The sequence below is a fragment of the Patella vulgata genome, chromosome 7, assembly GCF_932274485.2.
Source record: "Patella vulgata chromosome 7, xgPatVulg1.2, whole genome shotgun sequence".
In the NCBI taxonomy this organism is placed as follows: Eukaryota; Metazoa; Mollusca; class Gastropoda; family Patellidae; genus Patella; species Patella vulgata.
This window is the reverse complement of record NC_065885.2, coordinates 9,872,082-9,897,193: the sequence shown is the minus strand read 5'-3', so window position 1 is coordinate 9,897,193 and position 25,112 is coordinate 9,872,082. Positions and strand designations below refer to the sequence as shown.

The 25,112-nt window shown below is 39.4% G+C and overlaps 1 protein-coding gene across 1 annotated transcript in view; it reads right to left on the bottom strand.

Annotated features, from left to right (window-relative positions):
* LOC126828863 (sodium- and chloride-dependent glycine transporter 1) overlaps positions 1–1,395 on the bottom strand; it is a 34,131-nt gene extending 32,736 nt beyond the window's left edge. Inside the window, exon 1 of the mRNA XM_050558937.2 lies at positions 1,237–1,395. Coding sequence (XP_050414894.1) covers positions 1,237–1,281 — 45 coding nt within the window. The 5' untranslated portion in view covers positions 1,282–1,395. The remainder of the gene's footprint in view (positions 1–1,236) is intronic.
* Positions 1,396–25,112: the final 23,717 nt, after the last annotated feature.

Here is a 25,112-nt window from a genome sequence, read left to right as displayed (position 1 = left end):
CCTAAAAGTGGAATAAGTACTTTGTAAATCTTCGCAAGTGGGTAATAACAAATTTGAATTGTCAGTATTTGACTGTGTAATTACAGGGTGTTCGGGTTGGTTTGTATGAAAATTTAAGACCTATATGTCAACCCCTCGCTGAGTTTAATTATCTATAACTTTTAACTTTATATCAATTTAATTATGTTTAGTTTCTTGCTGAAAGTGGTAATACAACTTTAAGATAAAATCCAACGCGTTTAAAACAAATTGATAATACAACTTTAAATCAAACATTACGTTCCAAAATATAACGGATAGCTTTCCATTTTAATGAAAATGTATCATGACATTTTGTTACAGGGTCTGTGGCAAGGTTTGCTAATAAGTGAAGCCTTATTAATGGTATCAAAGAAAAATAAAGTAGTTATAGCGCTAAAACAAAGTATATACAAACAGGGTAGTGCCTAATATTACTATAATAATTCGGAAAACACAGCATGGCCATCAGTAAGGAGCAGATTTCTACAAATACGGAGACAGCCAGGATCGTAAAACAACCTTATTTCACACATACATGTACTATTGAACCCTCAATCCTGTCGGACCCAGTGTCAACGGTTGTCCCTATGGTCATTAAAGTCGATCCTTTTGTTATATATGAATAGAATAGTTTTATAGCTTGTCACAGTAGTATGTTGACGGTTGGGGTTTTGTATGATGAATAACGGTAGACAATAGTCAAGCTAGGTTAAATCGTATAATTCACGCACGGAATAGATGGGTTGTATTTGTCTAGACTGTGTTATGTACACCTTTATGGCGTTATAGTATTAATCCGATTAGTGGTTTCTTTTAAAATTAATTTCAGGCCTTTTGACTTACTTAAAAAAGCCAAACTACAACCAAACGTTTAATACTTATTGATACAAACTATCTATAGATGTCCGATATCGTTTTTATATTTGTATTTTATATGAGGATTTTTGACTTATCTAAAACATCCAAAGTTTTAAATATATTAGATATCCCGATATTTATTTTATAATCTGTATTTGGTTTCTGTAATTTTAAAATCTTTGTCAAAATATTTAAAAACACATACAATTAAAATTTTAAGATAGTATAAGATTACAGCTCTTTTGTTGAGAGTGTATTATAAACAATTTATTTTTCAAATTCCTGCTTAGTTAAAAAAATACATCATACTAAATAAAGTATTAAAAACGTCGATTTAATAGAAATTAGAAGACTTACCGGATCATCCGTATGCCAAAGATCATAGGACTTCTGTTTTGACATGATCTTAGTCCAAATCCAAAGCAAATACGAAATATCACAGAGTGTAGAGTAAGTCAAACTGTGGGATAGTGAACTTGTCACATAGATATCTTCACCTAGTCTTTACAGGTGTCTGTAGTCGCGATCAACAGGTGTGAAGTAGGGGTGACACTACACAGTGTTACATGATTTAGGAATGTGTGGGTCGGTTATTCTGTTATTCATTGAGATATTATGTAGCATTTCAATAAATGAAATAGACTTGAACGGCCAGCCATAACTGGTTTAATAAAGACGTAAATGTCACGCTAAATCGGATTCTAACTGTCGAGAGTTCTTACATGTGCACCGTTTATCCAGGTAGTCCCGCCATCCTGTATTACTGAAAAAAGGATACCAGACTGAATGCAAAATCTCAGGGAAATTGTTCGGATAACACAGCGCCGGATTAACCATTGTGGGGGCCCTGGACCTTGAGTATGTGAAGGTGGAGGGGGGCGGCAACCTAACACACACAAGTGACCAGAACTTAGGCAGTATTATTTCACACACATGAAGCAACTACATCAAGCATAATTTGAAATCGGACATTGGCAGTTAGAAATCGAAATATGAATAGGATGTAGCGCCGCTGTCCGGGCAAAATTTCCTTCACAGCACATCTTCTCTATCTCGGTAGGTGAAGAAACGAAGGACCTTAAACCTCATTTCATTCCATTCATTTCATCAAGATCGATGAAGAGTTATAAACTGTATTTGGACGTTAAGGTCATGGACAGTGAATGTTGTAGTAAATGGACTTGCTGGGCCATGATGAAACGCCATCATATAAACATGTTTTTACCGTTTCGCATAAGTTACTTTAATTGGAGGCGGATATTTCAATGGATTAGAACACTCACGACAATTTTAACGATAAAATGGATATTATAGACTCAGTATAGCCCCGCTTGTTCAGTAATGTTGCCACGATAATAAACAATCAACGCTACATCTTTCAACACTCATAGCTTTGCTCAGAATACTGTAACTTGAATGAAATTCAGGATGCCAGTGCAATAAGATGAACAAGTGCCATTTCACACAATTTGCCAAAAATAGTATTTTTGCATATTTTTTAGACCAAACCTCTAAAATTGGCATATACTGTTATAAAAAAGGATAAAATGATAAAAATGAACAAGTTGTTTAAAAAAAAATCTGCTAAAAATAGATTTATTTTAAAAAAAAAAATCAAATGATCTTATTTAAAGCGAGAATTTCATATTTTCTAAGAAAGTCAAAACATAATTATTTCTATGTCTTTTGCTCAGTAGGTTGTCAGCTCACTATTATACAATCATAGGTATCATTCTCCTACTTATAAATCCTTAACCCTGGAAATAATAACACAATTACCTCCCATGTTTTTCTATTCACCCCATGGAATAGCTATCTTCAAACGTTTTAATTTGATGTTGAAAATGATATTTTTGTCAATTTCTCAACTGGCAATAATGAATTATAGGATTATTCTTTAACAAGGTATGACTGTTTATAGATACCATCTATTTTAAGGCTTTATTTTAATACATTTTAAAAAATATAACTTAAAAATATGAAATTACAACTTTAAAAAACAAGGGCACTTGTCCACCTTATTGCACTAACATCCTCAATTGTCAATATATTCATCTACATCTTACATAATGCATCTTTAAACAATATCGTTATATTATTATTATTTAATCAACTTTGGGTGTGAAAAATAACACAGCCAAGAAGACACTACAAAGAGAAAATTTTTCAGGTTTAATTGGGTGTGTATTTAATATTATAAAACATGTCATCATTTATTAATAAACCCATTTTTAAAAATCGTTTGTTTGTACAGCTTGAAAAAAAAAAACATCCCCTGCTGTGAGCGACTGAATTTAAAAACTCAATTGTAAGACAATAAGACACAACGTTCGTTCGTGAAGTGAAATAAAATGGGGTTTAACGTCCTAATGTTCTGCACCGAACTGGGTTTATGAGGACGTGACGGTGTGTTCAGCCTATTTTTAACATTTTCAAAAAAACCTAAAGTATGGTCTGGTTCTCATTACATGGGTTTTAAGACAATAACCACGACCCCAAGACTTTCAAAAATGGAAAGTAAGAAAAAAAACGAAAGTAAGAAAAATAAAACGAAAGTAAGAGAAAAAAACGAAAGTAAGGCCTAGCTTTCATTAGATGGGTTTTGTTGATTTTTAAGATGATAACCATCACCCTCAGATTTTCAAATCCAAGTTATGTGACTCAGGTTATATATATGACTTGTTGTTGATGAGAGGAGGTCACTCGACCAACAAACACCTGTGCGTACTTTACATACTTTAAGGTTTTTCAGAACTTTTGAAGGTGTAGATTGTGTCTTTAAAGGTATTTGTATAGAAAATTGGTCGGTGAGGTGGGGTGGAGAGGGGTGGGGTTAATAAAATATAATATATCTTTTTGGGATTTATTATAATTCATCCTCTATCGTATTAAGAGTAATATGAAAGACGGTCTGGCCGAGGGCGATTTACTTGAGTGACTAACCAGGTCGCTCAACCGTTAACAGTGGTGTTGGATATCTGAACTCGTGAATCATCGCATCGACCTTGACTAGACCTTGTAATTAATATACTGTACTACTAACTTCTTTTAAAAAACGTGGAAATATCCCACACATCTAATATGTCTGGAAAATAAAAAACGACAGCCACAGACAGCAGCTTCTATGTTGACTAATTGAAAAAAGACACTTTATGCCTTCAAAACTAAAATAAGCCTCTATATGGCTACGGTTCGTCCCCTTATGACCCCAAATGCATACACCTCGCAATGTTTCGTTTAATTAGACCAAATCCCACTAGACTAGAGGGATGTCTTGGGTCATTGCTTCGGGAATATATGCCCCAAATGCTGCGTAACAATTTTGAAATGGATCCGTTAACAACTGTATAACCTCTATCGCTGCAATATGGGCACATATTTTAAGTACTGTAGCTTCTGTCGTGTCACAAGGTTTTAGACAAAGGGGGTAAATCGGAAACGGAAGGCTGCGGAACGCTGAATATCTATACGGTTCGACCTCGTCGTGGCCCCAATGCTTCTTACCAAATTTTGAGAGAAAAAAACGTTCAGATATATAACCCCTATCGCGCATAAAACCATAAGGTTTTCAAAAAAGGGGACATGACTCTAGAACGGAAAATAGTCGAACCTAGAAGGACTAAGACTAGTAATTATTTCCCCTTATTTCATGATGTAGTGCGAGTTATAAATATACAATTTTTCCCTTAATTTTTTTCTCCCCTCTTCCTGCATTTTATGGTTGACTGTTTGGTCTAGAATTGGAGAAAAGGATCACATTTACAATTTCATAGCAGTTTTGGGTAATACTGATGATATTACAGCGGCGGGATAGGGAGTGTAAAGTGTATTTCGGCAGAGCAATCATTGTGTCGGAAGTGAGATTTTCACCCCAGTCAACTTCAAATCCGTGTAGCAAAAAATCTAAATGGTCAACCCGCTACAAAATTATGATGCGGAGATTTCCTAATGTTGTCCCCATTGTGCCTCTAAAGATTGGAACCAACGGAATGTTGAGCAAAAAGCTACAGCCTGTGATGTTACAGTCATTTAACATTGAAGTCAATGGGCAAATAATTGCTAGTCTGAGTCCAGAATATCGATAGGGTTTGTCCTCTCAAAACATCAATGATTCAAACTTTATTCGCGCAACAAAACCGTCAAAAACTGTAGCCTCTATCGCGTTCACTACCTAATTATTGACGGGCTGGTAGAGTGGCAAAAAAATGTGGGCGAGTCCCTACTTCCCATCGCTTTATTTTTTTGTCTTTTTAAGTACAAACGGATGTTCAATTATTCTCTCTTGTTATTTTATAAAAGCTTCAATGGACTCAATGATGCATGTATACCAGTGACTATAGATGATGAGGACATTCCTTCGTTTATCCTATTTTTCGAGGTAGTGAACGGGAACGCGTCTAATTGGCAAGATGGCTGGTATTTACAAACTCGCACACAAAACCATATTTGTCAAGATGGCTGGTATTTTTGAAAGGAATAAAGTTGGTTATTGTGAACATTCTCGGGTATCTTGTTAATTGGTTTATTTAGTGTGTTATTAATTGTTAATCCCCGGTAGCAATGGCAATTGAGACTCCGCTATTCTCCAGACAGCTCTAGCTCCGCTCAGAATGTTAATCATATTCCATCTTCATTATCTATTTTTGAACTATTATAGCGAGAACTGTCAGCTCTTTGGGGGGTTGGATGGCCGAATGGTTATCACGTGCGTGCTTTATCATAAGGCCTGTTATTGAGTCAACTGGCGTGGTTTCGAATCCCCGGTTGTACGTGACAAGGAATAGGGTCGCCTGTCCAACCTCGTGGGTTTTCTCCCGGTCCTCCGGTTTCCTCCCACTGCTAAAGACCCCTACGCACAAGCGAATTATGGAAATAAAATTGAACCATATGTTAGTCCTGAAATGACCTAGTTTGTGTCGAGTGCACGTTAAACTCCATTCCCCCCCTCTCTCTCTCTCTATCTCTCTCTCTCATTTCTTTATCTACATCTTACATAATGCATCTTTAAGTTCATATCGATTTCGTTATTTTTCAGTAATATAAGAGTCGTCTCCCTTTAATTGATCATGCAGTTACCACCGAGATTAAACGAAATGAAATGGGAGTTGAACGTCCTACTGTTCTGCTACGACTTGGCTAATGGAGACGGGCATACGCCATACAGTGTGCTATGATGAAAATTTTGCCCGGATAGCGGTACTACGGCCTACTCGTATTTCAATTTCCAACTGCCAAGGGATTTTGTACTTGTACCCGAGATATAAACACCTTTCTCCATGACAGACACCACACACATTTCAAATCAGGATAATAAAGACATCAAACAATTTAAAATAGCCAATCATATTTAGCTAATTATGTTAATAAATGGATGGAAAAGCCAGGATTCCTGGAAGGTGGTTTGTGAAATCAAGAGAGACATTGATAACTATGGTGCCTACATTTGTGACATGTATCTGCTTAATTTCTATTCTCTCAAATATGAATAAGCCAGGATTCCTGGTTTGGGCGTTATAAGACTTCCATTTAAAAATTAGCAAGTAAAAATAGAATGATTACCCCTCGCGGATAAAATTCTCCCAATATTTAAGACATAAACCAGGTAATTTTATACTTTAAGTCTGCTGACATTGTACAGTTCTTTAGAAAATATTGGTTGGGTGGCCGAATGGTTAGCACGTACACGCTGTATCATAAGACCTGTCATTGAGTCAACTGACGTGGTTCCGATTCCCTCGATTGTACGTGACTTGCGCGTAGTGGTCTTTAGCAGTGGGGGGCGGAGGACCCGGAAAAAACCCGCGAGGTTGGACAGCGACCCTACTCGTTGTCAGGTACAACCGGCGAATCGAAAGAACGGCAGTTGACTCAATGACAGACCGTACGATACATCGCGCATGTGCTAACCATTCGGCCATCCAACCCCTCGAGACTAGAAAAAGACTTGCAATAGGCAGATTTAGCTCTTACATAATGTATGTTTAATTGGGGCATTATACCAAAGTTTCTAATTGGCGAAATGTCATCATTCTCCGCAAATGTCCAGAACTCTAATACGGCGATTTGTTGACGCATGCTATCATACCATATGAAGAGACCCGGGGAAGAACGATCTAAGTCACTTTTTCAATGAACCCCAGTTAATGGCGCCATCTGGTAGCAAATTGTATAAGATTTCTGTGGAACAATCTATTTCAGGTAAATGGCCTCCCGGACAAATACAAGTCCATCGTACCCTTTTTTTAACCTTAATTTGCCTGAAAAGTTGAAATCAGTTGTACTGGTAATTATGGTTGGTATAAAACATCATGTTGAAGTTGTAATTAAACCCACTCGTTGTTCTGTTCATGTCAAACATTCTCGTCCAAAATTTTATGCGAAAAGACAAAAATGTGACTTAGATCGTTCTTCCCCCGGACTCTTCATATAGCAAATCAGTTACGACGATTTGTAGGTGGTTCCCAATCTGATTAAAACACAGATCATATTTCGTTTCGTTTTTATAGTTCAAAATTTCGACTTTGCTTGTCTTTACTACACTTGGATCTGGAAGACTTGTTATTTAACTCGTGTTCTGCTTGAAATGAGGGGTCAGCCAATCAAATGGTCTGTCGAATCGAGCGTTTGACCTTTTTTGCGCGGAACTGGGGTAGACATTAGCGGCAATAGAAATCAAACAAAGCAAAAGTAGATAAAAAAATACATGGCGGTCGCTAATTGGTTAATCGAATGACTGACGTAATCGGGTGAAATGTCGCTTGCTTGGTACCTGACGTCATAGAACGTGAACTCCCACTATAACTTGTTAGATGTAGTGTAGGCCATCGAAAGTATAAAAAACGAAACGAAATATAGATCTATATTTTAATTAGATTGAGGTGTTTCCTATCATACTATAGTCAATAAGGTACGATTTGTATAGGTGGTTCCTATCATACTATAGTCAATAAGGTACGATTTGTCGCGGCTTGCTATCATACAATAGACAACAAGGTACGATATCTTTTGTCGGTCGATATTTTATAAACTCTAACGTTTCCCCACGGGTCTTTTTTTTAATGGTCAAAGTAAGGATTTTAACTTGCACGAAAAGTGTCTACGATCCGTCCATATACGGGCTTTAATCGCGGCTCTCGTTTTCATCTCTACACTACTCTCTACTTGTGAACAGTTCGTTTGTGACCGGAATCAACCGTCTATGACCGGAACTTCACGAAGCTCACTGGAAACCACGGGTCTGTTCCTGGCGGACTTGGTTTTATCCCTTTATCCCTAACTCAAAATAAATGTCTGTCAACGCTGCGGTTGGGTGGGGTGGGTGGGGTTGGTGGCGCGGGGAGGGGGGGGGGCGAATAGTCTACCGCGTACACTTTAGATTCTAAAGTTCTCTCATTTAGCCAAATGGCTGGTTTTGGTCCCAAGCTCGTACGTGTCAAGAAGTATGTTCGCCGGTTTTCCACGACTCCTAAGCGAATTATTGAAAAAAATTGACCTTTTGCTTGTTCCGAAATGATTCAATTGTGTCGAGTGGACGTTACCCCCCCCCCCCCTCCTCCTTGTCCCTGTCTGTCTGTCGTCTCTCTCTCTCTCTCTCTCTCTCTCTCTCTCTCGCCATTGCTCATCGGCTTGAAAAGAAATAGGTCGCCATTCGACACTAAATGCTGTCTAATACAATATTTCCATATTCTTGTAGTTTTTATCATTACTAGCATTCATTAATATTGCCAGAAGACTTAATTCTGTAAGGATTCTTAACCTTAACGTAGTAGTCTATTACAACTGCCGGTAGCGTGAATCCTTATAATCTTATTCTATGCGAGAAACAACAATAAATTATGTCACGTGACCGGATTCAACTTCTGCGGTAATATCCCAGAGCTACCTTTGTAATAAAAGCCACTCATATTCCAAACTGGCGTTGACGGAAAATAATATGCATCTCCTATTTTAATATGATTTAGAATTAATTTAATCAAAACCGAGTCGTTTAGTACAACACTCAAAATAGGTTCGATGCTCTTTTGGAAATTCCTTGTTTATTAGTCCGACATTAACACTCCCCCCCCCCCCCATTTCATATCCTTTTTGGAATTAATCACTTTGTTAGAGAACCGGGAAGAGCAGTAAGTCATAGGATGTTTACCACTATTGCATTTCATTATTTTGTTGTGGAACGGTGACAGTAGTCTAATGCTCAGGACAGAAGAACGTTAATCAAAATCGTATTTCATTTTGGGAATTATTTTTTCCTTGTGGAACGAGTAAGGGCAGTAGTCTAATGCTCAGGAAAGAATAAAGTTAATCAAAATTATATTTCATTTTGGGCATTATTTCTTTTATTGAGATACTGGTAAGGGGCAGTAGTCTAAGGCTCACAAAAAAAACCCAATTGCATTTTATTCTAGGATTTAATTATTTTGTTGGGGAGCTGGTGAGGCAATAGTTTATGAAATGAAATGAAATGAAATGAAATGGGGTTTAACGTCCTACTGTTCTGCTCCTAACCTTGGCTAATGAAGACGGGCATACGCCATACAGTGTGCTATGAGGGAAATTTTGCTCTTTTATCGAAATCCAACTGCCAAGGAATCTTTTACGTGCACGCCAATGTGTAGACGGGACCCCGGTTTTTCGTCCCATCCGAACGACTAGACTGCTGTCCTTGTCAGGCCCCCCGCCTTGCATTACTGACAAGGGGGAAACCACGCCGGAAAAGGCAATAGTTCAACCTGTGTTGCAGAGCATAAGGTCTGTATGTCATGTGTTCCCTCCAACCCTGGTTCCTGACAACAGGAAGTGCCCTGATAACAGGGAGTGTCGTATGTAAAAGCTCGTGGGGGATTTTCCGGATTCTAGAGTTAGTAAAATTTCCTCTTTTGGCCAGACACCAGGCTTCCATTGGAATAAGGATGAAAATACCCCGGTTCAAGATTCTGTATTTGGTACACTGACAGCTAACAACGTCACCTAAAGTTAACCAGACACCTGCTGGGCAATAGAATTCTATCGGATACCTACATAAACTACGGTTCGACGTTCTCGCCCATCTTCGTTAGTCCAGGCGGTAGAAACACAATTACGTCGTTAAACGCCATTTAATTTCATTTTGACTTTCAATATATGGGGTATTACATCTAAAGCTAGGCTCCCAATATCACGATTTGTGCTACGATTGAAATCAGGGTTTCAATCATGGATTAATCGTGATGATACTATTAGGTGATATCGTATATTGAGATCAGTCGTAGCAATCGTGTTGATCGTATCGAAACGTATCCGAACGTATCTGCACGTACCAGATCGTGGACTCAATAGGGACAATTCTATCGTAACCTAGGTGGGGACCTAGAATCACAACGTAATCTAAAATATCTGGCAATATACCGTTAACGCGATACAAATATTCCTCTTGGTGTCAAATGTCGAAATCGTTTCCCTTTCTTTTTACAAAAATCACTGTTTTGATTTATCAGTAACATCCACCACACTGCTTCTTTTTTCTTTTTTTTTACCACAACGCCACTCTTCCGATTTATTTTCAAGTTTATCATAACCGAAGTAACAAATCCACGTTGCTTTTGCTTTTTTTTTTAAATGGAAAAATCCATTTTAAATTCGTCAGTCTTTCTGGAACCGAGAAAGGATACAGGATAATGGAGAAGAGTTATGTTTTAGGTCGAGTATAAAACATATACTTTTTAAATTCACAATTATTCTTTTTATACTAAACAAGATTATCTTGCTATAATAGGATACACAATTATCGTGCTATAATAGGACACTGTCAGTGATTTTCAATGATTAACCGATTCCAAGTATTCTAGAATTAATAAAAGAAATGAAATAGGGGTTTAACATCCTATCTTTTCTGCGCTAGCCGTGCATAATCATGTCGTGTGCTATGAGAGAAGTTTTGTCCTGATAGCAGTGGCGTTTTCACCTACTCTTTGGGGGGTTGGATGGCCGAATGGTTAGCACGCGCGCTGTATCATACGGTCTGTCATTGAGTCAACTGGCGAGGTTTCGATTCCCCGATTGTACGTGACAAGGGGTAGGGTCGCCTGTCCAACCTCGTGGGTTTTCTCCGGGTCCTCCGGTTTCCTCCCACTGCTAAAGACCCCTACGCGGAAGCGAATTATTGAAATAAAAAAATTAAAAACAATATGTTAGTCCCGAAATGACCTAGTTTGTGTCGAGTGGACGTTAAACCCCATTTCTCTCTCTCTCTCTCTTTCTCTCTCTCTCTCTCTCTAACCTACTCTTAGTTTAAAATCGTTTTCTCTATAGCCCATATAAACAAGCCAGCGACACCTATACGTTTCCTCTATAGCCCATATAAACACGCCAGTATCATCTATACGTTTCCTCTAAAGCCCATATAAACAAGTTAGCGCCATCTATACATTTCATCTATAGCCCATATAAACAAGGCAGCGCCATCTATACATTTCCTCTATAGCCCATATAAACAAGCCAGCCCTATCTATACGTTCAGATTCAATCTTTTGATGAGCTCCCTTTTAATCTGATTGACATCAAGCTGGGAGATTATCTACCGTTGATGTTTCGGTTTCGTTTTTTTAATTACTTAAAGATGCATAATGCAAGAGCTAAATCTGCCTATTGCAGTTCTTTCGTTAGGTCTTAAGTTATGTAAGGTCTAAATCTTCCTATTGCAGTTTCTTTCTTTAGTCCTTAAAATGTTATATAAATTATTAATTAGACATTTATTAACTTGTGTAGACCATATTTAAATTCTCGATGCCATCGGATGCTTGAGATTTTCTACGGATTTAAATATATGTGTTTAATGGTTTAATTGAAAAATGGATAATCAAGACTTTGTTTACTATCGTAACAATGACAATCGAGGCTCCGCTATTCTCCGAAGAGCCCTAACGTCGCTCAGAATGTAATTAGACGGCAATTTTCAGGATATTCCCTTTCCATTGTTAGTTTGTAACTAATATAGCGAGAAATGTCAGATCTTTATCTTATATAATACATCATTAAATGTTAAAAAATTAAGAGAGAGAGAGAGAGAGAGAGAGAGAGAGAGAGAGAGAGGGGGGGTTTAACGTCCACTCGACACAAACTAGGTCATTTCGGGACTAACATATGGTTCGATTTTATTTCAACAATTCGCTTGCGCCTAGGGGTCTTTAGCAGTGGGAGGAAACCGGAGGACTCGGGGAAAACCCACGAGGTTGGACAGGCGACCCTACTCCTTGTCACGTACAACCGGGAAATCGAAACCATGCCAGTTGACTCAATGACAGATCTTATGATACAGCGCGCACGTGCTAACCATTCAGCCATCCAACCTCCCTAAAAAATTAATACGAGTTCCTTTAGGACGACTAAGCCGTATATTTAAATATAATAATATATTGTCTGACAAATACAAATGACAATCGGTGGTTTCAAGCTGCACGTGACTGGTTTAAAAAAAAAACGACCCAATGGGAGAGCGGGGGAGGAGTGGGAGTCCATGATGCATTCTTTTAACTTTGTGCTTTAAGCTTTGGGGTTATCGTATAGGAAAATGAATCTCAACATTCTTAATTTAATATAATTATGTGCGCGGGCATGTGAGTATAATTTGATTTTAGAATTAGAAAACTTTCCAGCAGCTCAGGGTAATTCTTCTTTTCATTTCATTCATTTGTTATTGGGTGTTTCTGGCGTTTTTTTTTAATTTTTTTTTTAACATAATAAGTCAACGACCAATGTATCGGATGTCTTCCGGTGAAACTCGACACTTTAGTTTTGTTAGCGACCGAGCTTTGGAGTTATCGTATTGAAATATATTCCCAGGATGCTTGGTACCAAATCGCCATTCATCCTGTTCTCTTGTTGTTCTTGATCTTCTTGGGGCGACGTTCTCTCAAAAAAACACGATCGAAATGAAACTTGACGTGTTCTTTCCTTGGACAAATGAGCATAGGTTGGATGACTTCGATTTTTAGTATTAAGTCACAATTCCAAGATGGCTGCGATGACGTCATGGTACGGTGCTACTTGTTAATTCAATATAAGTATATGCTTGGTTATTCCCAAAGCATCGAGTGTAATTTAATTCTGGAATTAGAAGACTTTTCAAAGTAATTTAACAGAATAATGAATCCGATCTGTTTTCCGGTGAAACTCGACACTTTGGTCAAGTTAGCGATATCTTTTGTTTACGCGGATTGAGGAGACTGGAAATATCATAGATTAACAAGCCTACAACCTGTACGATTAGATAAATCAAGTCGGTCTATTACCAATATTTCCGGTTGACTGGAACGCCACCGCTAAATAAGCCTACTCCACGTTTAATTAAAGCCAGCGCCATGTGTCATTTCCGCTCCCAAGAACCATTAATTGTTCCGATACTTTAAACCAACCTTTATAAATGGCATACGTAAAGTAGGCTAATTGTTGAAATGAAATTAATTTGTCTGGATGTCTTTAATTAATTTCTAAACAAAAGGAACGGAATATGGTTTATAGATTCTCATATATTGTTAAGTACAAAGATATGGCTGCCATTGTTACAATAAGATATATCAAATGAGAACAAAGACCTGCGGCATCCATTAATAAATTTCTTTATATGTAACCTGTATTAGAAAAAAATTATTGAACATTTCTGGAGATTTAGGCAAATCGACATATCATTTTAAATGTATACGTAAATGATACATTTTGCGTACGCAGCACCAACAGAATGGATCAAATTGCCTCTGGACGTCCAAAATAGTGTAAACTTGGCTATAATTAAACAACGTCTAAAAACCCTTTTTTTTAACCCAAACTTTTGAACTATAATTTAAATGCTTCACTTTCCACTTGTATATTGTAACTTGACTATTCCTCTGTATTCTTTTGGTTATTTGTATATACATGTATGGTTTTTTTTCTTAGAGAGAGAGAGAGAAAGAGAGAGAGAGAGAGAGAGAGAGAGAGAGAGAAATGGGGTTTAACGTCCACTCGACACAAACTAGGTCATTTCGGGACTAACATATGGTTTTTTAATTTTATTTCAATAATTCGCTTGCGCATAGGGGTCTTTAGCAGTGGAAGGAAACCGGAGGACCCGGAGAAAACCCACGAGGTTGGACAGGCGATCCTACTCCTTGTCACGTACAACCGGGGATTCTTTTTTCTTATAATCATATCTACATTGTAAAGCACCACAGAACAGTCAGACTGACTTGATGGTCAGCGCTATAGAAAACGAGTATTATTATTATAACGAAATGAAACAGGGTTTAACGTCCTACTTATCTGGGGGGTTGGATGGCCGAATGGTTAGCACGTGCGTGCTGTATCATAAAGCCTGTCATTGAGTCAACTGGCGTGGTTTCGAATCCCCGGTTGTACGTGACAAGGAGTAGGGTCGCCTGTCCAATCGCGTGGGTTTTCTCCGGGTCCTCCGGTTTCCTCCTACTGCTAAAGACCCCTACGCCCAAGCGAATTATTGAAATAAAATTAAAACCAGATGTTAGTCCCGAAGTGACCTAGTTTGTGTCGAGTGGACGTTAAACCCCATTTCTCTCTCTCTCTCCCCTACTTATCTGCACCAACCGGGATAATGAAAACAAGCATAACAAATGTTGTGTGCTATGACGCGAATTTTGCCCGGGCAGCGTCGTTTTCCACCCAATCTTCGTCGAATTCCAACTGTCAAGGGTGCGCACCAATGTGTACACGGGGGGGGGGGGGGGGCTTGGATTTTCTCTCACCGAACTACTAGACCCTGGTTTCTGCCAATCGCCCCATCCCACTCCACTAGCAAACGAAATCACGCTAGAAAAACTGCGGAACTTTCTCGGCCATCGCCAGACAAAAGCCACATATACCTCCTCGATAGTGAACCAACGCATTATTCGTCGAGCCACCAAATCCACATATACCAAATACATGTAGCAGTATAATAATTAATATTTGTTAGTCAATCAGTGTGAGAGAGAGAGAGAGAGAGAGAGTAAGAGAGAGAGAGAAATGGGGTTAAACGTCCACTCGACACAAACTAGGTCATTTCGGGACTAACATATGGTTTTTAATTTTATTTCAATAATTCGCTTTCGCATAGGGGTCTTTAGCAGTGGTGGGAAACCAGGGGACCCGGAGAAAACCCACGAGGTTGGACAGGCGACCCTACTCCTTGTCACATACAACCGGGGATTCGAAACCACGCCAGTCGACTCAATGACAGACTTTATGATACAGCACGCGCACGCTAACCATTCAGCCATCCAAACCCCCAGAGAGAGAGAGAGAGAGAGAGAGAGAGAGAGGGAGATGGGTTTAACGTCCACTCGACACAAACTAAGTCATTTCGGGATTAACATATGGTTCAATTTTATTTCAATAATTCGCTTGCGCGTAGGGGTTTTTAGCAGTGGGAGGAAACCGGAGGACCCAGAGAAAACCCACGAGGTTGGACAGTCAACCCTACTCCTTGTTGCGTACAACCGGGGAATCGAAACCATGCCAATTGACTCTATGACAGACCTCATGATACAACGCGCACGCACTAACCATCCGACCACACAACCCCTCTGTCAATCATAGAGATTAGTAAATTTAGATATCTGTGTCACTTCCATGGATTTACTGAATGGTCGCTTATATCATGAATTTGACATTATAGTGTGTCGTGCTTTGGAACGATGCAATCTTATCTAAATGGCAGAATTCTGAAGATCCGACATATAAAGTGTCGTGCTTGGGAATGATTCACTCTGATCTAAATGACAGACCTCAGATGATTTGCAAATGTATAATGTTACAAAAGTCGAACACCGTCGATACCCTTTTAATTCATCTAGACGGTCACAATCCTTCTGTTAAACATTGGATAAAAGCAACCACTAGTTCAACTGATAATACTCTTATTATTCTAAAAATAACTACTCGATTTCCGTAATGTTTGGAAAATGAAATGAAATAAAATGAGGTTTAACGTCCTACTGTTCTGCTCCTACTGGGCTAATGAAGACGGGCATACGCCATACAGTGTGCTATGAGGGAAATTTTGCCCGGGTAGCGGCAGTATGGCCTACACGTATTTTACGTGCATGCCAATGTTTACGCGGAAGCTCGGTTTTTGGTACCATCCGAATGACTAGGCAGCTGTCCTTGCCAGGACCCCCGTCCGTCACCACTGACATGGCGAAACCACGTCAGAAAATCTCGATGAACTTTCTCGGTCATTGCAGGGATAGGACACGCGACCTCCAGGCTTGTGAGACAGCGTCTTACCCACTTAGCCACGTAATGTTTGGAGATATCCATTATGTCATTCGGGTCGGGGCGAAAACCTAGACCCCTTTACATATTGGCGTGCACGTAAAAGAAAATTTCCCTCATAGCACATTGTGCGATGTATGCTCGTCTTCAATAGCCCAGTTGGAGCAGAACAGTAGGACGTTAAACCCTATTTTCTAGACAAGGTACTGGGGTCTAGCAGAATCTTCGAGAATGTCTGGGGAGGTATAATAATGCGAGGCTAACAATGAAATTATGCCTAGTATTTGAGACGGAACGAAAACACGATGTGAAATATTGACATGCATGAAAAACACCCATTAAAGGACAATATTGGTGCCAGTCATTATCACATGTGATAGAGCTGGTTAAACACATTCCAAATATAATTTTAACACAGAGATCATTGCTACGATAGCTGAGTAATAAAGGTTTCCTGAATCGGAAGTGACGAACGCCAAAGGAAAACACGAGTAATCCCTCTATATAACTGACTGATGTGACGAGTGATAACAGATACACGGCCGAATTTCTACTGTGTGAGACTGTGAGAGGATACCCGACAATTCAATAAAGTAATTTTCATTAGATAAGAGAACACGAGAAAAATAGAAATAGTCCGTACATTCCCTTGTTTATATTCATTCTATACCTTATAAAAACATGTTAATGCACGGATTTTTTCTGTTTTTCTTTCGTGTTCTCTTTTCTAGTGGCAATCAATTCTTTTTATGAATTGTCAGATATCCTCTCACAGTCTCACACAACAACTTTTGGTCTTCGAAGAAATTATTAGTGAGCAGAAATTCGGCCGTGTATCTGTTATCGCTCGTCACATCAGTTAGTTATATAGAGGTATGACTCGTGTTTTCCTTTGGTGTTCGTCACTTCCGATCCAGGAAACCTGTATTACTCAGCTATCGTAGCAATGATCTCTGTGTTAAAATTATATTTGGAATGTGTTTAACCAGCTCTATCACATGTGATAATGACTGGCACCAATATTGTCCTTTAACGGATGAAAGTTGAATAAAATTTAAACATGCCTTGAAAAAACCAACTCAAATATAAAAATAAAAACAGAAATTCTTCCTTCTAAATATACTCTCAGCAGTTCCTTCACTTGAATCAATGACAGACCTTACGATCTAAATCGCATACGTTGAACCATTCGGCCGTCCAACTAAGGCGGAGTAAATCCATAAAGTTGTAATGGGGGCTGGGGGAATTAATGTTATATCTCTATTTCTAAATGTCATTTTGATTGATGTCCAGAAAGTCTGACCGCTGATAATTGATTACCTAACTATTGGTGCCACAGACGACCATCGAGTTAAACAACGGAAATGTGATTTAATCCTGAATGTACAACACGCCAATCTTATTAAAATACAGATCGATATTTCGTTTCGTTTTTTTTATACTTTTATACTACATGAAGATCTGACAAGTTATAGTAGGAGTTCACGCCTGTGGTCAAACTAGCGGCTTTTGACCTATGACGTCAGACATGAATTAACCAATCAGCGTTGACGTTTCTAGTGGTTTACCCACAGTTCGGTGCACCAAAAGCTCGCCGTAACAAACCGTTTTATTCGCTAATCCCACACATCAGCCAGGACACGTCAATGATAACAACTCTTCCAGTTCCTAGTGTAGAAAAGACAAGTAAAACAAAATTTTGAACTATAAAAAACGAAACGAAATAGGATCTTTTAATCAGATTGTACAACAAGCAGGAGTCTTTTTCACGAAAGATTAAACTCGAATGCTTTAAGAATGAAACCCTTCCATTGGTCCAGAGGTAAGATTTGTCCAGCACTAATATTGTAACCAATAAAAAGCCTGTATTTTAGTTTCCTGGGGCTTGAAAGTACAAAGACAAACTATATTCCTTGTTAACATTACACGAAACGAACAGAGGAGTTATTACGTGCAATAATTCTTATAATATCGATTTACTCAATGCTTAATATCATATTGAGTGGGAATAAAGGAAGGATAACCATATCTCTAAGTACGTAAGATTTGTCTACTTTTCCAACTATCAGCTTGATAACAAGAGACTACATACAACGTTGTCCAGGAAATACAATACGCTATAAGTGGTGCTATTGTAATCGTGTGTTTACCTTACCATATCGCCTTACTTTATTCAAATACTACAAGACATACTACACTATCTATCGTAGTTCCTGGCCTGTGTGAAATTGGTTGGCTGTTCTAATGTTTTCGGTCCTTAGATAAATCACGTCGATGTTAGAGAAAAGTTAGTTGTTCTTGAAACGAGAATCATAAAAAAAATATGACTGGTAGGTGAATTATTGGGGATGAGTACCTTTTAGTAATCACATGATGCATTAGTCCGAAATTTCTGACTCTTTCCCTAATATTTTTGTAGAATTTGTGTGGGTTTAAAACGAATTAAGCCAAAAACAACACTAGGGAAAGAGTCGAACTAATGATCAATCTGTTGGGACAGACAATTTGACATTTGTTTCGTATTGTTTGAGTCCGTCTACAACAACCCACGGTTTCCAGTGGTCATGGGCGGTTGATTGCGGCCAAAAACGAACTGTCCACAGAGCCGAGAACACGATACGATTGTTAACCAAATCCAACCAAATGCGGGGGTGGGGTGGGGTGGGGCAGCATAAATAAACTGTGGTTATGATATAAGCTTCTGAATTTAAAATACAATGAGCATTAAATATAAGGCTTCTTTGTGTGGTTTGTGTGGCAACAATTCCAGTTCGGGGAATCCTCACCAGTCTGCGAAATGAAATGAAATGGGGTTTAACGTCCTACTCTTCTGCTTCTAAACTGGGCTAATGAAGACTCGCATACGCCATACAGTGTGCTATGAGGGAAATTTTGCCCGGGCAGTGTCGCCACGGCCTACTCTTATATCGAATTCCAACTGCCAAGGGATCTTTTACGTGCACGTCAATGTGTACACGGGAGCTGTACTTGTCAGGCCCTCCGTTCTGCATCACTGACAAGGGGAAACCACGCCGGAAAATCTGAATGAACTTTCTCGGCCAGTGCAGGGATCGAACACCCGACCTGCACTGTTTGTAGTTTTGACAAGATGTGTGCATTGTGGTAACCAAAGAACTGGTATATTCGAGACTTAGCCACGCTTTCACATTTTTAAATTAAATTTTTAAATGGTGAACCGTTCTGATCTAGTTAAAATCTCGAGTATCTGATGCCAGCGAGAGTTGATTATGTTCTTGTTTTGTTAATTAATGTCTAATTAATAGTTTATATAACATTTCAGTCCTAAAGACAGACCTACAATAGACAAATTTACTTCTTGTATAATGCATGTTTAAATGATATTCGACCACATGCCCCGTGATTACGAAATCCCGTTTTACTCTAGGGCAATCTAAATTAATTGACTCATTACGAATGTTAGTAGGTTACGTGTATATATAGTTTTGGTATAAGGCAGACAACCGTTGATTTGGGGAGATATATGGCCCATGATGAGTGGATCAGATTGCTAAAAGGAAGATCGCTATTTCTTTTTGACGATTTTTAAGAATGACTTTCTGAGATAAGACCCTTTCTTACGATTTTTTTGCAAATACTCTAGGGACAATGATTATTATTCTATATTTATAAAATGTTAAAAGGAAGATGCTAATAGATTTGTAACAATTTCCGACAGTACCTCCCAGAGTTATGTCCCCTGATGTGTAATTGAAGTTTCGACGATTCTAGATGTCTGATACAATCAGGTACAATAACCAACTAAAGAATAAATCCATGGTTACTGTAACTGAATTTAAATTTGCCTATCGGGCAGAATAAATTAAATAGGATTTAACGTTCCACTTTTCTGCACGAACTGGACAAATGAGGTCAGGCATAGGCCAATAGGCCATGCAGTGTGCTATGGAGGAAATTTTGGCCGGATATCTGCGCTATGGCCTACTCTTATGTCAAATTCCAACCGTGATGAGTTCTTTATCTGGATGCATAGGCGTACGGGCTCGATGGCAGTTAGGGGGGGGGGGGCAGAACCCGAAATGCCCGGAAACATTTCGGGTGTACAGACAGCGGCGCTGATATTCCTCGAGAGGCGAAGAAGCAGAGCTCCCCTTGTATTGTACCCCCCGCCCCCCCCCCCCCCTCCCTCAAAGAAAATTTTTGAATATTTGATGGCTGCAAACATAGTTTCCTGCTATTTCAGCCCGCGAACAAAGCAACTTCAAAGTGTTCTAATATTAGCCTAATTAAGATGGTTTTGACTCGAATTCCAAACAAAAGATCAATCGTTTACAGTCCACGGAGACGGGACCGTGTGGAGAAAATTTTGAAAATTTAACAGCCGCATACGCGTTTTCCTGCTATTCCAGTCTGTGAATACAGCAACTTCAATTTGGTCCAATATAGCCTACCTGGCTGACCCGAATTCCAAACAACCAATCAATCGCCGCGGGGTATGGGGGGGGGGGGCTCAACCTCGGGGCCGCACCCTCCCCGAGAAAATTTTGAAAATCCAACCACCGCAAATGCGTTTTCTGCTATTCTAGCCCGTGTAAGCAACTCCAAAAGTATCTAATGGTTTTGTAACCGAAAACCCAATCTGAATTCCAACCATCCAATCAGACCGTTGCAGCTGCATTCACAAATAATAATCGAGTGGCTTCAGACAAATTGTTTCTAATCCATAGTCAACTCAGTACAAATTTGTGGTATTCAATTAAAAGAAAAGTAAAATTAGTGTTTTATTAGGGCTCAATGACAGGTAGGGAAGAAAAATTAGAAATGCCCGAAAAAATTTCAGGTTTACAGACAGCGGCGCCGGTTTTCTTCGAGAGGTGAAGAAGCAGAACTGACCTTGTATGGACCCCCGAAGAAAATTTTAGAATATTTGACGGCCGCAAACGCGTTTTACTGCTATTCCAGCCCGTAAATTAGTGTTTTATTAGATTTCGGGCACTTTATTTTGCCAAGTAGATGAAATAAAAAAAATTTTTTTCACTTTACCCTTCTGCCCGAAAAGTCAGCTTGCCCGAAGGTTAGGGGGCAGCTGCCCCCCGCCCCTGCCCCCCTGGCTCGTACGCCTATGTCTGGATGTTAACCTTTACGCGGGACCTCTGTTTGTCGTCCCACCCGCACGCCTAGACACTGTTCTACTTGCAAGGCTCTCCTTCCTGCACCACAGACAACGAGAAACCAAACCGGAAAATCCAGCGGACCTTTCTCGGTCAACACTCAGGAGCGAACCAGGAAGCCCATGGAAACTGAGTCACCACGGATCCCCTGTATTTTTGTTTGCGTCATACATTGATGTACACGAACTGCTATATTTAGCCCGACATTTCCTTTCAAAATGATCTTATATAAATCTCGAAATCTATATTAAGCAAAAAATACTGAAACCACGATCTTGTTATTGATAACTGCAAGAGAAATCCATTCGGAAGAGAGTCAAGTCATGCTTTTGGAACCCGAGACTAAATACGTGTAAAGATGTCTAGAAAACGTGGTAAAAAATAACAACCCGTCAATATAGAAAACGGAATCAATGAATATATATATATATGTATATATACAAAGTAACAGAAAGCGCGGGACACCGTTCGGAATATCACTTATGGAATCCATAAGATATTTTTACAGCATATATAGTAATACCGAACAGTAGGACGTTAAACCCCATTTCATTTCATTCACAGCAGATCGCTCTACGTGATAACAGTAAAATAAAATGAAATGAAATGGGGTTTAACGTTCTACTGTTCTGCTCCTATACTGGACTAATAAAAAGGGGGGTAAACGCCATACTATGTGCAACGGGGGAAATTTTGTCCGAGCAGCGGCACTATCGCCTACTCTTATATCGAATTCCAACTGCCAAGGTATCTTTTACGTGCATTCCAATGTATACACTGGACCTCGGTTTTCCGTCTCATCCAACAGCTGTCCTTGCCAGGCCCCCGTTCTGCACCACTGACAAGGAGAAACCACGTCGGAAAATCCCGATGAAGTGATAAAAGCAAAAAGGTTCAAGAAGCATTATCGCGTATTACTCATTGTTACCGAGAGAGAGAGAGAGAGAGAGACAGAGAGAAAGAGACAGAGAATTGGGATTTAACGTCCACTAGACACAAACTAGGTCATTTCGGGACTAACATATGGTTTAGTTTTATTTCAATAATTCGCTTGCGCGTAGGGGTCTTTAGCAGTGGGAGGAAACCGGAGGACCCAGAGAAAACACACGAGGTTGGAAGGCGACCCTACTACGTACAACTGGGAAATCGAAACCACGCCAGTTAACTCAATGACATACCTTATGATACAACGCGCATGCGCTAAACAGTCACCCCCCCCCCCCCTCTCCCTTATTGTTATAGACTGTTCAATTCATGTTTTTTTTAATCTTGTCTATTACAGACTCGGAACTGTAATAGACACGATCTTGCGAATTCCCCCAAGATATTTGTTGTTCATTTCTCGCCATGTCCGTGTAGTTTGTCGTTTCCGCAGGTTTGTCTTCTCGGGTTGTCTTGCGTGTAGTGCGACTCTCCGGCACTTATTATACTAAATATTATAGACTCAGCGATCCACGTATGTGTTTTAATCATGTAAATCACGTGAAATATGTGGTAATAATATACCCGACATTAAACATAGAAACACATCTCTTTAGTCTGAAAGCTTAACAAAATGAATAAATAATTATAGCTATTTACATGCAAATAACAGACTCGATCAGACATGCCGAGCGCTTTAATATAATACTAAGTCAAGCCGTGTTAAATACTTTTAACAAAATATAACATACAATATGAAATTATTAAAGATACATTATGGGAGATTAGATAAAGAGCTGGCAGTTCTCACTATAATAGTTAAAAACTAGATCATGTAAAGGGAATTTGCTGAAAATTTCAGTCAAATTGATCCACTCTGAACCGAGATTTTAGCGATTGAATTTTCGGTCTAGCCTCGATCATCATTACTAAAGTCGGTACGATAAAAAAATAGCCTCGATTATCCATTTTATGATTAAATTATGAATGAAAGTTGAACAGCAAATTGAAACATAATCCAATAAACATCGCAGGCTAGCGATGACATCGAGAGTTGATTATGGTCTGGATAAGTGAATTAAAGCCTAATTAATAATTCAGATAACATTTCAGACCCAAAGAAAGACCTGCAATAGGTAGACTTAACCCTTGCATAATATATGTTTAAAAGAACCCATGACAGTTGGAGTTCCATTTTGGAACGTCAAACCCCATATTGAAATGGCCCTGTTGCTCTTCACCGACAGTGTTAATGAAGAAAGGATTACGCCATGCAGTGTGCTGTGAAAAAGGGTTTCCCCGGACAGCGGCGTTTCCGCCTACTCTTCCTTGAATTTCAACTGCCAAGGGTTCTTTTAAGTGGCTTGGTTTTTCGTACAATCCGAACGACTAGACGCGGTCCCTTGCTAGGCCGTCAGTGATAAACCACTGAACTTTCTTGGCAAACACCGCGATCAATCACGGGACTTGCGCCTGGTGTGGTTTCGATTCCCCGCTTGTACGTGAGTTTTCTCCGGGTCCTCCGGTATCCTCCCACTACTAAAGACCCCTACGCACAGTCGAATAATTGAAATAAAATTGAACCATGTTAGTCTCGAAATGACTCTCTCTAATGAACGATGAACGTTAAACTCTCTCTCTCTCTCGCTCGCTCTCTCTCTATCCCTCTCTCTCCCTCTCCCCTCTCTCTCTCTCTCCCTCTCTCTCCCTCTCTCTCTCTCTCCCTCTCCCTCTCTCTCGATCCCTCTCTCTCTCCCTCTCTCTCCCTCTCTCTCTCCCTCCCCTCTATCCCTCTCTCTCTCTATCCCCCTCTCTCTCCTTCTCTCTCTCCCCCTCTCTCTCCCTCTCTCCCTCTCTCTCTATCCCTCTCTCTCTCCCTCTATCCCTCTCTCTCTATCTATCCCTCTCTCTCTCCATCTCTCTCTATCCCTCTCTCTCTCTCTATCCCTCTCTCTCTCTCCCTCTCTCTCTCTCCTTCTCTCTCCCTCTCTCTCCCCCTCTCTCTATCCCTCTCTCTCCTCTCTCTCTCTCGCCCTCTCTCTCTCTGTCCCTCTCTCTCTCTCTATCCCTCTCTCTCTCTCGCCCTCTCTCTCTCTCCCTCTCTCTCTCGCCCTCTCTCTCTCTCTCCCTCTCTCTCTCTCTCTCTCGCCCTCTTGGTTATTGAGCTACTCCTTACCTTACTCATTGAGCCCCTTCAACATTTAACGGCGCGTTAGATAAAATTGTCAACTCTTTCGCACACGTTCTAAAAAATCAAAACAACAACATTGCAGGATTGGTCAACGATTTGGGATCTTCATTAATTACGAAATAAAACTTGAATATGGGTATGGGTATGGGTGTGTATGGGTGTGTGAGGGGGGGGAGGTCGTGTGTGTGTTAACATTTGATAAGCTTACTCCAAAATACCACACAAACAATCTGTCAAAATATGGCCAATCCCCGATTATCTTTGTATTTTTTTCGTATTCGAAAGTTTACGTAAAACTATACTTTTGTTATTAAGCAAAATAAGGACCTGTTTAAGACATCATGGAAAAGGGACATCAATGAATTTTTGCTTTGTTAGATGACGAATTAAAAATATTTAATTAAAAAATTATTTAAGAACTTTAAATTAGTTTTTCATTGTGTGTGCCCGTGTGTACATTGGCATGCACGTAAAAGATCCCTTTGCATTCGATATAAGAGTATTCTATACTGCCGCTGCCCGAGCAAAATTTCCCGCATAGCACACTGTCAGTAGGGTGACCCACCATAAATAAATATCTCCATATATCTCGACAATTTCGCCACAATATTTATATATATGCCAAGCCTCAAATCAGTTTCACACAATTATAGTCACTAAATAAACGTTCATGTTGTACTTAATAAGCTATGACCATTAATCATCTATAAATAATAGACTGAAAACTGGTT